Below are 20,139 nucleotides of genomic sequence, written 5' to 3' on the forward strand. Positions count from 1 at the left end.
TTGGCCTAGATGTGTGCTCACAGACTCCAGTATGCCTTGTAGCTAAGGGCTAGATCAGTATTTCCCAAACCTGGTCCTGGAAGCACCCCAGCCAGTCAGGTTTTTCAGGATATCTACAATGAATATTCATGAAAGGGATTTGCATGCAGTGGAGGTAGTGTATGCAACTCTCTCTCATGAATATTCATTGTGGGTATCCTGAAAACCTGACTGGCTAGGGTGCCTTCAGGAGCAGGTTTGGGAATCACTGGGCTAGATCTTAAGTAGTAGGTCAAATTTTAAGGATATCCTACTACTACTACTACTACTATTTAGCATTTCTATAGTGCTACAAGGCGTACGCAGCGCTGTACAAACATAGAAGAAAGACAGTCCCTGCTCAAAGAGCTTACAATCTAACGAATATATATGAGGTGGCACTGTATGCAATTGTTAAGGATATTCTTGACAAAGTGACCCATTCTGTGGCCCTCAAGGACTAAGAGTGAATACCATTGGGCTAGGTGATAAGCTTCATTGTAACGATCTGACTGGAATACAAGACTCTTCATTGACACCAACAATAAGTATGCTCTATAATTCACAAAGATCCTGCAGTGTCTAGTTAGCCCTTTTGTGCTTGTTTCAAATTAAATTATTTAAATTAAAAAAAAGAAAATAGAAAACAAAGAGGTGGTTAGTCAGCTTGATTATGGGTTCCCCATATTGTTAAAGGTAGCTATATGCATTGACAAGAAAATTGATTTAATTCACCTGAAATGTTACCGGGCTAATATTCAGCTTGGATATTAACTTCCTCTCCTATCTGATATTGAATTTCTTTTCTTCCGTTTATAAAGTATAGTCATTATGAACTGCTCTGATGGGATCCCTAATGGGACAGTATATCGAGCACTAATAAAATGTAACTTGATATTCAGTACTTGCAGCTGATGAATATCTGGTTTCACCTTGAATAGGACAAAATCTTATGTTGCAGGGATCATATACCAATTCCTTAACAAGCTCCCAGCAACAAAATATTTAATGTCTGTCACCAATTTTATAAAAAAAAATATTTTGGAGACTCAGAACTACAGTCAACTAAATGCATATCAATTTCTTTAAATGCTGACCATTTCTCATCAATCCATTTTTTTTCATTCCTAATTTCAGCTAAACTGATATCTTTAATCTTGATTTTCATATAAAGTTTGTAAAATGGTTATAATTATTGATAAAATAGTAAAGGTACTACGGGCCCTGTTTAAGCCTCGTTATAGGCATGTTAGCGTCTTTAACGCACATTAACCATGTAGGCGCCTACACAGTTAGCGCACTTGCTAATTACAGGCTTGCTAAAAATGCTAACGCACCTCAGTAAACAGGGCCCTTAGGTTGCAGAGTTTTTTCACTCAATAATACAAATTGGGATCTCTGCCGACATGGCCAGGTTTCGATTACTTTGTCAGGGTAGAGGTCTATTTCATTATGCTGTATAGCCCGTTCACTGCTGTGAGTAAGTTGATATATAGCATAATGTATACCCTGACAAGGGAGAAGCAAGATTAGAGGGATGAGTTTGGCTGAAATTAAGAATAAAGAATGGAAAATGGACTGATGAGGAATAGGCAGCAATGCATTTAAAGAGATTTATGTGCATTTAGCTGACTGTGGTTCTGAGGCTCCAAGTATAAAAAAAATAACTGTATAAAATTGGTGATAACACATATTTGGTTGCTGGAATATCTGGCTTCAGCACCCACTGGGAAGTGCTGTGCAGTTAGTGGTCATATTCGGACTACTAATCAGATAGCAGAAAGTTAGGACAGCCCTTTTGCTGACCCCCAGGGCTTTTTTTGAGGGGGTACTCGTGGGTACTGAGTACCGGCACTTTTTTCAGCATCTTCTAAAATTGACCCATGACGCACAAGTTTAAATGAAAGCACTCAGGCTCAAGACACCAATTTTGCCTTGTCGTAGATTCTGCGAGTGGTTGCAGGGGGCTTGGCTATTGTGGAGTGAGTCCCTCAGTGATCACCCCACCCCTGAAGGATGGCCTGGCATTTGAGTACTGGCACCTTTTTTGCTAGAAAAATTGCACTGCTGACCCCTAACTGTGTAAATTGCTGTTCCGCCCACAGACTGTCCCAGACTAACTGGATAGTGTCACGGCAGTCTGTCTAGATTTCTCTGCCTCTAGTCTCTCTAGAAATACAAGTACTTAGCTTCCTCAATGGTTGATTTGTAGGAAAACACTAAACAGAAATTTTAATTTCATTCAAATTACTAGGGAACCCAATTCAGCTAAAGTCTCTCATGGTGTGCTCCCTCACTTCTAATATCGGCATCTCTCCCAGTTCTAATGCTCCCCCAACAGTTAATGATCTAGCAACTTCTCTGACAAGATAACCTCCCTACAATGATTCCTAATAACCATTGTGCCTAGAGATCAGACAGTCTTACATGATCATCTGTCCCCTACCCGATTTTCACTCTGTAGTTCTCCATTGTTCTTCAGTCTTCCTTCTCCCCATGCAGACTCCAAGGCTCTGCAATCCTATGAAAATCACTACTGCATTACATAACATCTTCCCCTCATGAACATAAGAGTAGCCATACTGGGTCAGATCAATGGTCCATGTAGCCCAGTATCCTGTCTTCCAAACAGTGGCCAAGCCAGGTCACAAGTACCTGGCAGAAACCCAAATGGTGGCAACACTCCGTACTACAAATCCCAGGGCAAGCAGCTGCTTCCCATTTCTGTCTCAATAGCAGACTATGGTCTTTTCCTCCAGGAAAACGTTAATGTTGCTCCGATTTCAATTCTTCATATATTCACTACCAGTCTTGAAAAAGGCACTGCTCCTTCCACTTACAAATCAGCCTACATGTATCCCAGGTTCAAGAACCCTAGCCTGGGCAATACTCTTAAAAGCTAAATGCTGTCCTTCTTTCCAAACTTACTGAATGAATTGTTCTCAAGACTACTCCATTCTAACCAGCCAAGCTGCCCCTGTCCCCAGTCTTCAATCTCAGGAGTGAAATAGCCCTAGTCTTTGTATCCCTTTTGAGTGAGCCTCCCCCCCCCCCCCCCCCCCCCACACACACACTACACACACATGTACATGATGCCATTTTTATTCAAATTGTAATAAGAGGGCACCATTAGTGCAAGCTGTTTGAGTCTTCAGGGTTGTACACTGGCCATGCTTTTTCTCCATGATAACCCCAATTTTATACACGTGTGCTAATGTACTAGTCTGCTCCAATTTGCCTCTTTTTAGAAGCTTTCAGATGGCTGGGTTTGCATGCATATGTTCAGTAGGCAGCACAGCACTTCTCTCTCTGTTGTAGTTCTGGCTTCCCAATGGAAAAGTGTATGGCAGTGACAGCTTGCTTCAGAGCTTTCTTCTTTGCTGTTATGCAAGAAACCAAAGGCTTCATCTTAAAGGAGCAGCATACTTAAGTACATAAGTATTGCCATACTGGGAAGGTATTAATCCGCAAACGAATCTTTTCCAGAGATGGGAAGGCGGTAGAACGAGAGGACATGAAATGAGATTGAAGGGGGGCAGACTCAGGAAAGATATCAGGAAGTATTTTTTCACGGAGAGGGTGGTGGACGCTTGGAATGCCCTCCCGCGGGAGGTGGTGGAGATGAAAACGGTAACGGAGTTCAAACATGCGTGGGATATGCATAGAGGAATCCTGTGCAGAAGGAATGGATCCTCAGAAGCTTAGCTGAAATTGGGTGGCGGAGCAGTTGGGGGGAAGAGGGGGTGGTGGTTGGGAGGCGAGGATAGGGGAGGGCAGACTTATACGGTCTGTACCAGAGCCGGTGATGGGAGGCGGGACTGGTGGTTGGGAGGCGGGAAATACTGCTGGGCAGACTTATATGGTCTGTGCCCTGAAAAGGACAGGTACAAATTCAAGGTAAGGTATACACATATGAGTTTGTCTTGGGCAGACTGGATGGACCATGCAGGTCTTTTTCTGCCGTCATCTACTATGTTACTATGCTACTATGACCAAAGGTCCATCGAGCCCAGCATCCGGTTTCCAACAGTGGCCAATCCAAGTCACAAATACCCGGCAAGATCCCAAAAATGTACAAAACATTTTATACTACTTATCCCAGAAATAGTGGATTTTCCCCAATTTCATTTAATAACGGTCTATGGACTTTTCCTTTAGGAAGCCGTCCAAACCTTTTTAAAACTCCGCTAAGCTAACCGCCTTTACCACATTCTCTAGCAAAGAATTAGAGTTTAATTACACGTTGAGTGAAGAAAAATTTTTCTCTGATTCGTTTTAAATTTACTACATAGTAGCTTCATCGCATGCCCCCTAGTCCTAGTATTTTTGGAAAGCGTGAACAGCCGCTCCACATGCTGTCATAGTCGCAATCCCCAGCTTCCTGTGGCAGCTCAGCAGTAAATTCTGTGGTACATATGGTATGTAAATATGTGCACATTAAATAAAGTAGATTAATAGTTAGAATAGTGGGCTGAGAACCAGGGAAGCCAGGTTTTGGTAACATTGGGCAAGTCACTTGACTTACTGTCTAATTCAGTGTTTCCCAAGTCTGGTCATGGAGTACCCCTTGCCAGTCAAGTTTTCAGGGTGTCCACAATGAATTTGCGTCAAAGATTTGCATATAATGGAGGTGATTTATGCAAATCAAATTCATGCATATTCATTGTGGATATCCTGAAAACCTGACTGGCAAGGGGTATTCCAGTACTGGACTTGGGGAAACACTGATCTACGTTTTATACCTGAGGTAATGGAGGGTTATCTGGGGACAGAGAAGTACCTAATTACCTGAATGGAACTGAACTTTGAACTAAGAAGCATGAACTAAATTCAAATCCCTTTCCTTTCTCATTCTTCCCCCCCCCCCCCCCCCCCATGAGGGCAAATCTATAATAGGCACTTACTTTTTCTTGCTAGCATTCTAGCCCAACCAAGTGTATATAGTACATGCTTAACATTTAGGCAGCCATAGAACTGATGTAAACATTGGCACCTAAATGCTAGAGATACGCACGTTAACATTTTGTATTCTGTGTGTCAGTGGTTCTCAAACTGTGCCGCAGCACCCTGTTGCACCGCAGCAAACTCAGGGGTGCCGCGGTGCATTGCTCCCAACTTCCCGTCCTGCAGGTCCAGCATCTGCCACTTCCTGCTTCTTCCCCCGCTGCCATTGCAGTGCTTGCAGCTTACATTTTCGGGCCATCCGCAATTCACACAGGCACTGCGGGGACTTCCCTCTACCATGTCTGGCCCTCGCAACAGGAAGTTGCATCAGAGAGGGCCAGACGCAGCAGACTGGGAAGGCCTCGGAGTGCCTGTGTGAATTGTGGACAGCACGAAAATGTAAGCTGCAAGCACTGCAGTGGTGGCGGGGGAAAGAGAAGGAAGTGGCAGCGATCCTGTACCTGCAGGAAGGTAGTAAGCAATGCTGGATTTGGGGAAGGCAGAGAGCTGCAGGGAAAGGGAGACCCATGTGGCTGGGGGGGGGAGGGGTGTGGAGACCCATGTGCCCTGGGAGGGGGGGCTGCGGGAACCCCTTCTGTATGTTGCATTTGTAAGTGTGAGTCCCCCCACCCCACCCACAATTGCAAATGTTAGGTATTTACAGAATAGTGCTTCATCGGGATTTTGCCGTTTGCATGCATATATGCACTTAGCCCTTGTAACAAGATCTTTTTAATTAGTTATGAGCAGGGGCATAGCCAGACCTCAGCGGGAGGGGGGTCCAGAGCCTGAGGTGGGGGGGCACATTTCAGCCCGCCTCCCCCTCCCCGCCACCAACCCTACCATGCCGCTGCTGCCTGATACCGTTGCTGGCGGGAGTCCCCAACCCCTGCCAGCTGGTCTTCAGCACCAGTCTCCGGTGCCTTCGCTGATCTGTTTCTGTGAGTCCTGACCCCCACCAGCAAAGGTACCAGGCAGCGGCAGAGGAGGATCGGAGAGGCGAGGGGGGGGTCGGCAGCAGGGGGGGTCAAAAGTAGAAGGGGCCAGGGCTAAATCTGCGGGGGCCCATGCCCCCTTGGCCCCACCTAGCTATGCCCCTGGTTATGAAGTGAAAGAGCTTTCTTTTGATTTGAAGCAGAGAAAAGAGAAACGGAGCAGCACGTGGATGGGGAAAACCAGAGAGAGTGTGGGGGGGAGGAGATGCAATAAGGAATAATCAGAGAAGGGGAATCTTGATGGGATAGGGAACGAAGATCAGGAATGGAAGGGGAAGTGACATAATAGAGTGAGGGAATACAAGACCAGAAATTCCCTCTTCATATTCCCATTCTCCAGCTGACTCCACTCGCACACATCCTAGTACTGCTGTTTTGCATACACCTTGCCTCTTTCCTCTCCTTCCCCCTCCCCCAGGATTGGCCAGTAGACGTAAGAGGAGGGGAATGTCTGTGCCTTAGGTAATGCCGCCATCCTCCTGCTGGCATCTGATCATCTCACTATGAGAGTGGGATGGGAGAAATGTAGGATGCACACCCACACACCTCTGTCTGATCAAGGGGCTCTCCGCATAGCAAACTACTGATTCTACAGGGACTGAGCAATTCTGTGGCACAAGTAAAATTTTGAGGACCTTACAGCAATTGAGGAATGCTGGAAGTAAAAAGGGTTAGATTTTCTGAAATACACACATGCAAATGACCATTCTATAATTCTTGTTAGCAGTGAAGAGTGATAGAAGTGCACTCCTTTTTAGAGCTGTTCTGCATCTGTCCAACAGATGAAAGCGTTTTCATTCCCTGTTCGAAAGTAGTATGCAAAATGATGCTCTTTTGCAATAAGTGTTTTTATGATCAGCCCATCCCAAAACAGTTGTGTGTTGTGAGAATCTCGTAAAATGCTTGGCTCAGAAGAAGCGGGGCAGGTTACAACCAGAACAAACTAAAATGATTGATCCTAGTGAAGCAAATTTTGCCATCCATAATCCAAGGCAGCCTGTGGGAGGATTCCCTTCTCACCTAGACTGGACTAAGCAAGCTTGACTGAATTAAACCGGTTTTTAATGGAAGCTGAGAAGGGAAATAAGAGAACTTTTTGAATGGAGCTGATTCATTCTTTTTCATGGTCCATCCAGTTTGAAAGAAGAGTTCAAGTTTGGCTGAACAATCCACCACGTTTTCAGGCCCAGATGATCGAAAACCCCGTGCTGTTCCAAATAGCGCTGGAACAGTGCGGGGCTTTACTGCCCCTATGATCAGAGAGAGTGCACATACATTTGCATGCTTGCTATTATCTCTCATCATAGGGTAAAGTGCAGGAGAACATACTCGGGCACAATCCTCCCACACTTGACAGGTCTGGGCTGTCAAAAGCCCAGACCTGTCAAACACAGGGGCTGAATGTCCGTCGGACCACCAGACCGCCAAACAGCATGGCCCTGGTGGCCTAGTATTTTATTTATTTAGATTTTGCTCACACCTTTTTCAGTAGTAGCTCAGGGTGAGTTACATTCAGGTACACTGGATATTTCTCTGTCCCAGGAGGGCTCACAATCTAAGTTTGTACCTGAGGCAATGGAGGGTTAAGTGACTTGCCCAAGATCACAAGGAGCAGCAGTGGGATTTGAACCGGCCACCTCTGGATTACAAGACCAGTGCTTTAACCACTCCTCCACTAACCACTAGGCCACTCCCACCCGAGCCAGCGACATGGGGGCTCTGGAGGTCCAGTGGACCTCCAGGCCCCCTAGCATTTCCCCCCCCCCCCCCCCCAAATAAAGCCCTGGTGACCCAGTGCATTGCAAATCAAACCCCCTGGTCTACTACTATTATTAAACATTTCTATAGCGCTACTAGACTTACGCAGCATTGTACAAATCAACATGAAAAAGACAGTCCCTGCTCAACAGAGCTTACAATCTAAATTGGACAGACGAACAGACAGCTAGGGGTGGGGAAATTGCAGTGGTAGGGGTGATAAGTGAGGGTGTTGAGTAAGAGAGTCTAGTGGTGTAGCGGCGGCCATGGCCCTCTTCCCTAACCCCCCCCCCCCCCCCATACCTTTGCTGGAGGAGCCTCAAAAATGGCTGCACCCTGCCCAGCATATCCTGAGATGCACTGTACGGGGCTTCATACCATATATTGGCAGATACTGTTAAACTCCTGCATTGTATATCATTGTATATGATATAAGACTACCCCCCCCCCCCCCCAAAAAAAAAAAAAAAGGTGTAAAGTGTATGTAGATTTAAAAACAAAAACAATGGCATTTAGATTTTATAAAAGAAAACAATTGCTTCTGAAACACTGGGTACCCAACCAACAGTGAGTTTGTTGCTGAAATTACAAATTGTGGAAGTCTTTATTTTATTGCAGAAGGCCGTGGCTCCCCTTATGACTAATTTCAGGTACTAGTCCTGACGAGAAGCTTGTAACCATACTAGTTACATAGCATCCCATTGTGGTAGTATCTGCACCATTTTTTCTGTCTGTCTTCACTTTTCTTGCCTGAGTACAGAAGACAGGACCCTAAAGGTGAAGACTTAGGAGTATAGAAATGAATGTAGGCTACCATGAAGATGGGTTATTTTACTACTAACTCATGCTATATATATATATATATTTTTTTTTTTTAATGCAAAAAAAAAAAGCACACTGCTTTCATGTTAATTACATATTCAGCCATGGAATGGTTGAAATTGAAGGGTCATTTTCTAATGACTTACTCTTGTTTTTCCTGTATGCAGTGTCCACTTGAGATGGGATTAATGGTGGCATTTTTTCTGTCTACGCTGGTATCTCTCAGCAGAATTTACACTGGAATGCACACAGTGCTGGTAAGCTGTTTTCCACGATGACAGGCATGCTCTTCATTTCAGTATCTATGATAAATTCAGCTGCCAGCCAAGAGAATAGATTTTATTTTATTTATGCAGTCTTGTATCCCACTGTTATCCAAAAACATGTTTCAGTTCAAAGTGGCTTCCAATTTACATTTTAGTTGAGTTATTAGTGTTTAATCGTGTTAACATGGAGAGGACATTGATAATCTATAGAATTTTCTGAGGGGCAGTTTTAAAGAAGGTAGGACGATAGGTTATGTAGTTATCTGAAGGGTTTACATGAAGTAGGTTTCTAGAGGTGGGGCATTGGTAGAGGTAGGACGATAGTTTGTGTGGGTTTTCTGAAGAGGTTTGATGAGGTAGACTTGTAGAGGTGGGGCATTGATAGCTTATGTATTTAGCTATGGATTTTTTTTTTCTTTTTGAAAAGGTATGTTTTTCTTTTTCAAATTGAAGGTAGTTAAAAACTTTCATCCAGGCTAGAGCAAGAGATTTTTTTCAGGTTACTACAACTGGAAGGTAATACATTTCATTGTAAATATTTATTAAACTTTAAAGATCAATGGATCAATCCCTCTGAGCAGTTCTACTGAATATCTGCACAGACCACTGCAGCAGTCCCCACAGTATTCTGGACTAGAGAATGACACAGGGACAATGTTTGTCCCCGCACCAATGGGCTCTGTCCTCATCTGCAGAAGCCTCAAACAATTATGATTTTTATATTTAAATCTTCTTATTAAAGTATAAAAAGAAACAATATGCTGTGCAACTATTGTGTATAAATTACAAATAGAAAACAATAACAGTGAGCAGCTACAATAACCCTCCTCACCACCACCCTCTACCCCCAACCCCAACAATAGCTGATTTTTACTAGCCCAAGGAATCCTAATACACCCGGTTAAAATGTCCAGGGGTACAAAATACAACCCATTCTGTGTGCCCTAGAGGAGAGAAATATGCCTATGAAGCACTGTTATGATTTTTTTAAATCTGTGATTAAGTCATCAACAGTCACAGGATTCAGTCTAGCTCTCCTGTCTTCTACAGTCCTTCCAGAAATAGAAGATGTCTTCTTAGAGGATGTGCTGGTAGCAGGATGTACAGGATCCCCCATGCAAATGTTGCTAGTTGTGGCAAACATGTTTACTTGTTTTTCCAAAAAATCAAAATGTCATTGTCTGCATCACTCAAACATAAATAACAGTCCAGTTCATTAACAGGCTTCAAAGTAGAAAATGACACTAGGACAAAGTTCCTGTCCCCATGAGCTCAGTCCTCATTCCTGCTCTGTTCCCATCCCCACAGTTACTGCAAGTCCCCGTATCATTCTCTATTCTGGACACAGGCAATCCAGTGCCAATACCCAAATATCTATCCAGCCAAGTAGAATTGTGATCTAGAACAGCAGTGACTATTGATACTATATGCCACTTCCCTTTCAGCTGCCTTAAATGGGGTTTCACTGCCCAAAAAATAGCGCTTAGTGACATGTAGGCGTGAATCCCCTTTTACCTATAACACATATAAAGGAATGCCCCTTATCTGCCCATGGCTATGCCAGCACAGGCCCACCTTGTCTGGACAGCCAAAAAGTTTATCGGTAGCTATCTCGCTCTCCTCTGTCCTACCGCAGATCTGGCATTTGCCCCCCCCCCCCCCCACTTCCGTTAAACCTCAGCATCTTCACCAGCGTAGCAGCAATATACTTCCTGTGCCTCCGTCAGCCCTGCAGGTTTCACTCTGCCGCCTCAGGCTCTTGCTGGCATTACTTCCTGTTTCCTCTGCCACAGAGGAAAGCCGGCGAGGCTGGGGCAGGCAGCAGATGTGCATCACTGCTGTTCTGGAGAAGATGTTGAGGTAAACTGAGGGGGGGAGGGTGATGGGCCACAGGTAGGTGGTAAATGCCAGATCCGGGAGCAGAGGAGAAGGAGATATTCAGGACAAAGAGGGGAGGAGTTTTGGAAGGCACAGCCCTCTTAACTTAGGGCCCATCTAAAATGATATGCCACTGGGTGCCCCCTTTTTGGACCAGTATGTAAAATTTACATATGTAAATTTTAATTCCAATTAGCACCAATTGCTTTAGTTTCTATCTGTTAATTGGGTGTACTTGTCCAAATTTAGGGTGTACTTATTGATAATGAGCTTCCCTTATTTCTAAAACTTTGTTCAGGAATCCATTCTTAGACCCTACTTAGGTGAGAGAGCTCTTTGTAGTACAAGTGTCCCCCCCCCCCCCCCCCCCCCCCCCCCCGTAATTCTGACTGCCATATCCTGAACCAACAGTTCTCTCTTCTTTCTTTTGGAGAGCCCAGTAACTGTTATAGTAGTTAAGCCTCAATATTTATTTGGATAGTAGCTCTAGGTGAGTTACGTTCAGGTACACTAAGGTATTTCCCTGTCCCTGCAGTCTGTATCTGAGGCAATGGAGAGTTAAGTGACTTGCCTAAAATCACAAGAAGCAGCAGCAAGATTTGAACTGGGTGTCTCTCATTGTCAGCACGGTGCTTTAAATACTAGGGTTGTTCTTTCACGTTTAGCAACTGTACTTCTGACACAAGATCTGTAGTAGGTACATAGACTGAGTGGCAAAATCTTCTGCAACTAAAAACATACAATATATAGTGATACCTCAAACCTTTGCACATACTACCGTACATCCACAGAACAATCCCCCACAGACCTATTTACATATGTGTGCACACCTTTACAGAGAGGAAAGTGGGAGTGCAGTGAAGTGCAGTGAAGCAAGATTTATTCAAGAACAAAATGACTCGACACAACGTTGTGTTTCGGCCGAAAGGCCTACATCAGGAGTCTATGGATTAAAAACAATATATAAAAATGAAATTAAAACAAAAATAAAGCAGATTATAAACATATGGAATTAAACAATAATATACAGTTTGTGTATATATTGTTTAACATAGATGCAACACACAATTGTAAGTATTTCATGAAACAAACAAAAACATGGTGGAGCATAAATGCAACATAAAAATGTTTATCATGAATGAAACATGATTGAGCATAGATATAGTGAAAAGATATTTCGTGAATGAGACATAACCCGTCTTAACCAAGCATATCAGAAGACATAAATATATATAAAAAATAGGAATATATTCTAAAAATATGTATATATTTTAAAAAATATATATTAAAAGAATCTTTTTTTTTTTTTTTTTTTTTTTTTAAAGTCAATTGAAAAAGAAGACCGTTGTAATGTAATAAAAATGAATTATAGCAATAGAATATTGATCTTTCATGAATAAAACATGATCCATCTTGACCGAGTATAAATAAAACATAGTATAAGATTATTAAAGTGAAGGGAGCAGTGAATCAGCTGAATGGATGACGGATAATTAACAAACAGGCACAAGAAAAGAAGTGTCCTTCTTATTACTTTGGCTCACTAATTGATAACTGAGCCTGTTAACATTACTTTGAAGGAGTTATGTCAGTGGAGGTAATTTTTGGATATGTTAAAAAGAATATTGAAAAACATACCTGATTGAAAGTGTTGGACATTATCCCAATTTTTTTTGGAAGGTTTTTTTTATGGCTGATGATGAAGAGAGGATCTCATTGATCTGGTCAGCTCTTTGGATACAATAATGTATCCCAGAGCTCTTTGAGGCCTCTTTCCTTCTTAAAAAATCAATAAACAAATAAAAAATAAGGAAATCCTTTAGGTCAAGATTCTAGGCTTGAGTCTATCCTAAACTTATGAGATTTATTCAGTTACTTATATAAACAATATATACACAAACTGTATATAATTGTTTAATTCCATATGTTTATAATCTGTTTTGGTTTTGTTTGAATTTCATTTTTATATATTGTTTTTAATCCATAGACTCCAGATGTAGGCCTTTCGGCCGAAACACAACGTTGTGTCGAGTCATTTTGTTCTTGAATAAATCTTGTTTCACTGCACTACTTGTGTGGTCCTGTCTTTGGAAATCCTGGTTCTCATTCCCTCTCTGTTTGTATTTCTCTGTGGGACCTCTTGAGTGGATTCTCTTTTGCACACCTTTACCACATATATACACCTTAAATTGAAATATTCAAACTATAAAAATGTGGTTTATATACATAACTCCTACCCCTCCCCCCTACACACACACGTGTAAGTTATATATGTGTGGATTGGTATAATGCATAAAGAGCCCCATTTTTGACATGCCATAGAAGTAGGAATTGAGATATTCGGTTTCACCAGTATTTTAGAACAGAATCTGCCACTATCGAGCCTGTTCTAAAATACAGGAGAAATGGATGTTTATGTGCTGAGTGTGTTTAAGCATAAACAGTCATTATTTAACAAATCAGTGGGGTGGATTCAAAGCCAGCATATAGCCGGTTCTTTGGCCTTGGAAAAAAAACAACAGGTGGTTATCCTGACACTCGGTGACCAGTGTCATTTGCCATTTGGAGGGACAAAAACCACTAGGAGATTAAGGGGGCAAACTGCCCCCCCCCCCCCCCCCCCCGCCCAATCCCTCCAGTGGTGTTCTGCTCAATGGCAGCGGTTTCCCAAATTCTAAAGGTTCTTGGTAGCAGCTATAACTCCAGCCACCAATGATTTAGGACATAGACGTTTGTGCCCTTCTGAAATGGGGAATAAAGGTCTATGAACTTGCTATGCCCTTCGCCCACCCAAAACACGTCCCCATGCCATTTGCACACACAGGGGCTTGATACATGCTTATCCCAGCTTTCTAAAATGGGGACTTAATTATCTTGCATAAATCTCTTACTGGTTTATGCAGGTATTGCATAGGGCTTCCATAGTGGGAGATTCATTCAGAGTGGACTCTTCTGATGCAATCATGTGATTGGATAGAAGTACTTTCTGTGGCCAGAGACAGCTTTCATAGCACTTCAGGATTTTGCACCGTTTCACTGCAACAGCCACTGTATTATCTGTCATACTTACAAATGATAAAGAACACATTTTCCTCAATCCTTTTTATAAGTGATGATTCGGTGACCCTTTGGTACACTTCTCGACCTTCCTATTATTTTGTTCCACCTTTCTAGCACATGTCACACTGCAGGGCACATGGAGATAATGAATAGCTCTTATCGCATGACTCATTTTTGCTAGGTAAATTAGTCCTGCTCTTCCACTTTCTCTAGGTGTGGCTCTGTTTACTTACCTTGTCAGGGACCCACCCTGTTAGGTAATCTGTTACATTAGTTCCAAGGCTTGTTTCCCATATACAGTAATACTGAATACTGTATGTGTACCTTACAGTATTTTGTACCCATAGATTTTACATCAGTTATCAAAGGGAAAACTTCCATTTGAAAATGAGTTTCCACAAATCTATATGTGGGTATAATTTTCCATGTAGACTTGCACACATACCCCAGGATTCTATATATGGTGCCTCAATTTCTGGGCGGAAATTGAAGCATATTCTATAACAATGCGCGTAATTTAATTGGTAAACAAGCTAATCAAAGCTGTTGTATGTAAACGAGCAATGAACACTAATTGGCATTAAGAATATGTGCACAACTTGATTGGTGTATTCTGTGATGTGGTGCGCTTAAATTAAGACACAGAGTTGAAAAGAGGGTGTGGACATGGGCAAGGCACAGGCATTTCTAAAATCTATGTATGTATGTGTTATAATACACCCACTCTGCACCTAATTTAGGTGTCGGGATTTATGCCAAGTAAAACATGGCATTAATGGTCATGTGGAAAGGCGCTCGGCGTATTCTATATACCACACAGAAATTTAAGACTATTCTATAAAGTATAGATATACTTAAGTGTATTTTTCCATGCATAATTTTTAGGAGCCAATCTCATAGTTCTGGAAATACAAAAGTATGCAAGTAGGTACTCACCCTCCCTCCACCAACTCCTCTCCTGTCCCCAAGAATGCATCTACAATATGGAAGTACAACTATGCACACATTAAGCCCCATTTTAGAGATTTGAATGGAGTCATCCGGGTTGGGACATTCTTATTTTAAATAAGGGTTTGCTTGGCAAAGTCTTTTTTTTTTTTTTTTTCCTAAAATACAGGCAGGATTGTATCCGCCAGTATGTGAAGAGGGAGTAACCATTTTAGAAATACACATGGTTAAAAAAAAAAAAAAAAAGTATGGACCCCACATGGAGTTGTCTGTGGTAGTAACACAATTTCCACATGTAGGTAGTGCCTCTTCTAGTGTGTAGTTACCCCATTTTACAACCCAACACGTGAAAGTGTTGCTAATTTAGGGGTCCTTTTACAAAGGTGTGCTGAAAAATGGTTTGCAGTAGTGTAGGCGCAAGTTTTGGGCGCGCATCAATCCATTTTTTTTTTTAGTGTCTGTAAAAAAAAAAAAAAAAAGGCCTTTTTGTTTTGGCTGAAAATGGATGTGTGGCAAAATTGAAATTGCTGCATGTCCATTTTGGGTCTGAGATCTTACCGCCAGCCATAGACCTAGCGGTAAATAATTCATGGCGGTAATGACCTATGTGAGTCAAATGCCACTTGGTGCACATCCATTATGCGTGCCAGAAAATAAATATTTTTCAGATGCACATAGCGGATGTGCGCCAAAATTGAAATGACTACAAGGGCCACGTGGTAACCGGGCAGTAACTCCAATTTGGTGCGTGTTTGGCACGTGTAGGCGCCTACGTGGCTTAGTAAAAGGGGCCCTCAAGTAGTGAGACCATCATTTTAATTTTGTTTTCATTTTGGAGGAGGAAATAAATTACATAGGATTATAGTGATTCACTTATGGGCCTCTTAATTAGCATGTGCTAATGGAATTGGTACACAGTAAATACTGCGTGTCCTATTTTATACTTATGGGCCACATGGCACTTACCATGTGCTAATGTCCATTAGCTGTACTAAGCTTTAGTAAAACGGCCTCTTAATCTCGTACATAAATCCCAGGCCAAAACATGTACTTTTAAAAACCTATTCTTGCCTTTTGAGCTGCAGAACCCACTGTAGAAAGGTTTCCCCATACACAGGCTCTCCTCATTTCGCATAGCAAATACACATGTAGATTTTAGTTTGACCCAAACCCCACCCCTTGAAATCTATGCATAGTGGGGAGATTTTCCAAAATCGATATTTACACGTGTATGCAATATGGTGTCTGTGCCACCATTTACATGTAGATTACTTTTCTAAAATAATGGCCATAAGCTATACATGCGTAATTATTCCCATGTATGTAGTGGGCCATTTCAAAAACTGCTTTATGCAAGGAAGTTGTTTGCTAACAGCAGAAGATGGATATGGATGGGGGAGAGGGGTAGATGCTGAATTGCATCATGTAAAAAGGAGAGAGAGGGCACAGGCTGGATGGAAGGGAGAGAGTGAAGAGAAGACGAGGAAAGTAGAAACCAGATATATAGATATATCTCTGGTTTCTACTTTCCGTGTTCTTTTTATTGGACTAAAATTTTAATTTTTGACTAACTTTCAGAGACCAAAACACCCATTCTTGGGACAGGATACAGTAACAGCAGTATACTGTACTTACCTGAGGAAGGAAGTTTTGGCCTCTGAAAACTAATTGAAAAATGTATTAGTCCAATTAATGGTATTATCTTTTCCATTTTTATTTTATTTCTATTTGTTAATTTGTAAAGTGGTTAGTATTTGACAGGTTTTGGGTTTTTTTTAATTCAAATTTATATCTATCTTTTTATATTTTCCACAGTACTAGGGCACATGGTTCACTGTTTCTGTGGTTTTGCATTGTATGCAGAATCTGGCTTCTTGGGGGTTCAGTTTAATTTTTGTCTACATATTTATATTTTTAGTTTGTGGTTACTTATTCTATACTGGGTGAGAGGATGTTTCTATGTTCTCTGTTTGTGAAAGACATGGTTTTCTGTTGGCAGAATCATCTTTATGAATCTGGCTTGTTTTATTTTACAATGAGTATATTGATGTTCTAGTGCTCGCTGCAATGTTTAAGATGCTACCTTTTCCCAGGTACACCCCTGTTGTGTGACTCATAGATTATTACTGAAAATAATTATTTCATATAGAAGAGGGGGGTGTAAAAAATATAAAATAAAATCAGCCCCAGGTGTCAAATATGCTAGGCTCGCCACTGCTTTCTTCCCCTCTTATGCTCCACCCACTTGTACACACTCCTTGAAGTTACATGCTACAGCACTTACCAGTGGCACTTACTGTATTTTTGCATATATAACCTGGGGAATATATACAGGTAACTTTTTTTTTTTTTTTTTTTTTTTTTTTTTCTTAATAAGACTAATATACAATTTTATGTTTGATTATGGTGCAGGGTATACAAAGGTGTGGGGTATATATGATTTTTCTTTAAAATTTTAGGGTTGTTTTCTGTAGCGTATACACACAAAACTATGGTAGTTATACAAAAGCAATTTTATGATGACTTGTTCTGCCCCAGGTTTTATAGCCTGCTTTACTGACACAGACTATTCAGTAATTACGGTGGATTCTTTTGGAGTCGTATTAGGTAAATGAGACTTTTATTAGAGGTTCTAAATACACAATGATTAAGATATATATATATATATATATATAGATATAGATATAGATATAGATATAGATATATAGATAGATAGATACAATGATTAGCTATATAACTGAAAAGAAACAATACCTATAAACAATCATTATAGCACTGGTCCTGAATCTCTACATCCAAACAATGCTAGGAGTTTCTAGACCAGGAAAAGAAGCAATAATACACTATAAAATACATTACATCATCCAGGCTCTTATCAGCTGGGGGGGGGGGGGCCCTGTTCACAGCACAAGCCAGGAGTTTCTTTGACCAGGAAATATGGTTCCCTGCACAGTTTGTACGTTACTCACAGACAAGCTCCCAATTTCACTGATAGAAACTCCGTTTTTTTCGTTAGGCTAAGGAAAATTACAGAATGCTTGAGAATTTCTCTGTTTTGGTAAACAAGCCATACTGTGGGAATGTGGTCACATGTTTCTCAGTCCAGGCGGCCAGTCTGAACTCAAAATAGGCTCTACAGGACTCGGGGAACTTGTGTGTCCCTAGCAATTGAAAACACAATATTGATTCCCCCCCCCCCCCCCCCCCACGCACACACACACTCACAGGCACCAATGCAGTTGGAAAACTCCTGCTCAGCTTAGAGGGAACGGTGGCAGCAAGGAAAACTTCCATTAGTGAACTTAAATTGGCCTTCCCTATTTCTCAAGAATTGGGGACTTTTTTCCTGATTAATATTCTTGGTTTGTTTTCTTATTCGTGGTGTGCAGTTCTCTGTTTTGTTTTTGTTTGTTTTGCAGGATGTGATATGTGGAGCGTTGGCTGCTGCCTTGATCATAACCATGACGTATCCCTTCTGGGACATTGTAGACCATCTAATTTTGACCAGTCCTTTCTGTCCTCTCTTCTTCACGGTGGTGCCTTTCCTTATGAGCTACAACTATCCTAAGCTCGATCATTACAGCCCTACGAGAGCAGACACGACCACCATCTTGGGAGTATCCGCTGGGACAAACATTGGAGCATGGCTGAATTACCAATGTGGAAGAACCTATGAGCTGATTGGATCCCCTCCGTTCATCACTCCTCCAGCAACTATTGACTTGCTAGTGGTGATGATAGTGAGGTTCTTGTTGGGAATGTGTGTTCTTATAGTCACACGGCAAGTCATAAAACGACTTTCCCTTGAATTGTTGTGCTCCTGGCACAAGGTTTCTGTCAAGGATACAAAAGCTAGACAGAGTCTGGAAATTGAAGTCCCATACAAGTTTGTAACATATTCTGGCATCGGCTTCAGTGCTACAGTAGTTGTGCCCCTGTTATGCAAGAGTGTTGGATTATAAATGTTAGTTGTAGAAAACCTGGGTGTAAATTAGCATGTCAGATGTAGCTGTGTTGGCGCTTTGGAGAAAGGTACAACCTGTCGGATCTGCTTTGCAGAAATCACTGTTAAGCTTTGATTTTCATGTATGTATGGGGCTTTTTCCCCACCTTGTTGAAGTCATGACTTCAATTAAATACTAATTAGCCTTCTGAAATACAAACTGCTGCTCTTAAGGATAGTATTAACTTTCCAAATGACTTTGAACTATGCATAAACCAATGAACAAAGATGGGAGAGGAAACAATATAAAAAAATGTGACCTATGAACCTCGATGGGAGTCATGCAAGGTCCTGGGACGAGCTCAAGTGAGCAATAAAAACAAGAGCTCCGGTAAATTCAGGGCTTACGTCCATGTGTGACATCTGATATGACTTCTAGTCAGCTGCATTTTCAGGGATTTTGAGAATGACGTATTGGCACTGTTAAATGTATTCTGGTGTGGTTTATAAGTATTATACATTATGCTGCTAGTTAACCAGGGCCATTCTTCAATTATATTGAAGCTTATAAATTCTGGAACTAGAATACCAACTACCTAGTAAATTTTGAGCAACTACCACCCTAGCTTCAGAAATTTCTCCCTGCTGGAAGTGCCAGCTCCAGATTTGATTCTGTGGGCTTTCTTACCCCCCCCCCCCCTATTTTTTTTTTAATGGGGGGGGGGGAGGGCTGCTGTTGTTAATGCCTTGTTAAATGAATAATTAATACTGCTGCATCCTGCATTCCACAGTCACCCATATCTCTCCTCCCATGCTAACCTGCATTTTACATAGGATTCTTGTTGTATCCTTACCTAAGGAGCTTGTTTTAGTTGCATTTTAGGAATTCATAGCAGCAGTGGCTGTGCTAGTAGATCCACAGCACAGGTTCTCTTAGCAGTGAAAATGAGGGAACTTGAGCCCACCTTCTGTCTACAGGTAGACGTTGAAATGGCACAAGAACAGAAGGATGGTTTTCAGCCCTTCCTTATTGCAGGTCATTTGCACTTGGGAAGTCCAAAAAGACTAAGCCTACTGTATAAGGGCAATATCGATGACCGTGTGCCTTTATAAAATAGGTTCCCAGAGCCAGCCCCAAAAGTGCACTAAAGATAATGCAGAAATTTACATCTTGTTCAGTAAAAGTTGTACAAATGTGTATGTTCACGTTTTAGAAAATGCAGCTCTTTGCACCACCCAAACTTCACCTTTATAAATGCCTTCACAGATTATGTAAAATAGGCTCAGTTTTTCCATGTTGTCCACTGTTATAAAAGACTTACAAGCAAGACAGGCTCTATACATGGAAAAGGATTAATAAAGTTATACCACCATTATGAAAAAAAAACAATTACTTTGAGTAAGAATAGTTTAGCCAAACTGTAGCATACTAATTAGAGGCATATTTTCAAAGCACTTAGCCTTCCAACGTTCCATAGAAACCTATGACACTTTGGAAGGCTAAGTG

General features: G+C 41.6%; 1 protein-coding gene across 1 annotated transcript in view; it reads left to right on the forward strand.

Annotated features, from left to right (window-relative positions):
- The window catches only part of SGPP2 (sphingosine-1-phosphate phosphatase 2), an 81,454-nt gene extending 61,544 nt beyond the window's left edge, over positions 1-19,910 (forward strand). Inside the window, exons 4-5 of the mRNA XM_030216960.1 lie at positions 8,705-8,794; positions 18,109-19,910. Of these exons, the coding sequence (XP_030072820.1) occupies positions 8,705-8,794; positions 18,109-18,651 (633 nt within the window). The 3' untranslated portion in view covers positions 18,652-19,910. The remainder of the gene's footprint in view (positions 1-8,704; positions 8,795-18,108) is intronic.
- Positions 19,911-20,139: the final 229 nt, after the last annotated feature.

The sequence above is a fragment of the Microcaecilia unicolor genome, chromosome 10 (genome assembly GCF_901765095.1).
Source record: "Microcaecilia unicolor chromosome 10, aMicUni1.1, whole genome shotgun sequence".
Lineage (NCBI taxonomy): Eukaryota > Metazoa > Chordata > Amphibia > Gymnophiona > Siphonopidae > Microcaecilia > Microcaecilia unicolor.